The 1906-nt window shown below is 35.9% G+C and overlaps 1 protein-coding gene across 1 annotated transcript; it reads right to left on the reverse strand.

Annotated features, from left to right (window-relative positions):
* Positions 1-773: 773 nt before the first annotated feature.
* On the reverse strand, positions 774-1313 carry LOC125476880 (secreted RxLR effector protein 161-like). The gene has a single exon (XM_048583449.1). It carries the CDS (start codon positions 1311-1313, stop codon positions 774-776), a length of 540 nt encoding a protein of 179 aa, XP_048439406.1.
* Positions 1314-1906: the final 593 nt, after the last annotated feature.

The following is a 1906-nucleotide window of genomic DNA, read 5'->3' on the forward strand; positions in this document are numbered from 1 at the left end:
CTATTCCACTTGGACTTAACCATTCACTGTCAAAACATCCAATCTCATGTTCATATTCTTACATTCTCCCACTTGAACACGAGATCAATTGCAGACATGAACTTCTCCAATTTATAAGAAGTGATCACATAGCCTCACCTGAGAATCTAATGTTATAACCATCACTCTATTGCACTTCAAAACATGGAAACTGAGAACCATAGACCACAACCAAAATGCAGTATTGATTCTAAGTTCACACACATCCAAATTGCAAACATGACTCACAACTTAAACTGATATAAACAGTCAATCACATAATATGCTCCCACTTTTCAAAAAGACCAAAACAAAAAACTGATCCCATAGAAAAGCAACATAACATTGACTGAAAACGATTTATTAACCATAAGTTTAAAACAGCCAAACTGTTTCCAAAGCATCAAACAAATCTTTCTCCACAACAAGTCCACCATCCAAAACTACAAAAACTTTAAAACTAAAGTAACGAGTGTTATTGAAGACATAAAAATTGAACTAACTTAGACATAAATTAATCAACGCAAACCAAGATTGCAAGCACAGTTCCAGATTAAGTCACTCACATAGCTGAACCTTTTAAGTTCTTGAAGCATAACCAATTACTCCCACTGATCAAGACTCTCCAACACTCCCATCCGAGACACATGTTTCTGAAACTCTCCAAGAGCAATGCTTTAGTCAAGGCAGCAATCATCATAGTAGTGCTAATGTGTTCTACTTCAATCATTCATTTCTTCACTTGTTCTCTGACTTTAAGGAACTTTACATCCATCAACCGAAGCAAAAGTTCTCTTATTATTCTTAGCAAAGAACACGGCTGAATTATTGGCACAAAACATTCTCACAGACTTTTGAATTGAACTCACAACCTTTAAATCTGACACGAAGTTCTTCAACCAAACAACCTGTTTCATTCCTTCGAAGCAAGCTACAAATTCAGCCTCTATAGTGGATGTAGCAATAACAGTTTGCTTAGCACTTTTCCAAGAAATTGCACCACCATTTAGCATGAAAATATAACCACATGTTGACTTTCTATCATCCACATCACTAGCTAAATCTGAGTCAGTATATCCCTTAAGTTCCAAAGTTTCACTTTTGCCATAAACCAACATGAAGTTCTTGGTTCTTTGCAAATATCTCAGAACCTTTTTAGCAGATATCCAATGTACTTCTCCTAGATTTGCTTGAAACCTTCCCATCAGTCCTACTATAAAAGCAATATCTGGTCGTGTGCATATGGTTGCATACATAAGGCTTCCCACCAGAGAAGCATAGGGCTTAGATTGCATTTTCTTAATCTCCAAATCAGTCTTCAGGCATTGATTCCTTCAAGAACTTGTCCCCCTTGTTAACTGGAACTTGTCCACAATTACAACTTTCCATATTAAATCGGTGCAATACTCTATCAATGTAACCCTTGTGATAAACCAAGCAATCTCTTCTTTCTATCACGTACAATCTCAATCCCCAACACATAGTGTGCCTCTCTTGGATCTTTCATATCAAAACTTTCACTGAGCACTATTTTAGTTCTTTGTAACAATTGAGGACAAGAACTTGCTAGAAGAATATCATCAACATAAAGCACCAAAAGGATAAATTGTGAACTAGAAAACTTAATGTAAATGCAATCATCCAATTTGTTTTCGTTAAATCCCTGAGAAGAAACAATCTGATTAAACTTTAAATACCACTGTCTAGAGGCATGTTTTAACCCATATATGGACGTATCAAGCTTGCAAACCATGTTTTCCTTCCCCCTTTCAACAAATCCAGTTGATTGTTTCAAGTAAAAACACTCTTCTAAGTCCCCATTGAGAAATATGTTTTCACATCCATTTGATGCAGCTCTAAGTCAAAATATGTAACCAAAGCCATGACA

This window comes from the organism of the source record quoted next, unplaced genomic scaffold (genome assembly GCF_019419815.1).
Source record: "Pyrus x bretschneideri cultivar Hongxiangsu unplaced genomic scaffold, Pyrus_bretschneideri_v1 Contig2, whole genome shotgun sequence".
Classification (NCBI taxonomy): Eukaryota; Viridiplantae; Streptophyta; class Magnoliopsida; order Rosales; family Rosaceae; genus Pyrus; species Pyrus x bretschneideri.

What these genes read in the sequence shown, in the direction of transcription:
- LOC125476880 (XM_048583449.1), bottom strand. Translation starts at nt 1,313, where the DNA reads ATGCAATCTAAGCCCTATGCTTCTCTGGTGGGAAGCCTTATGTATGCA.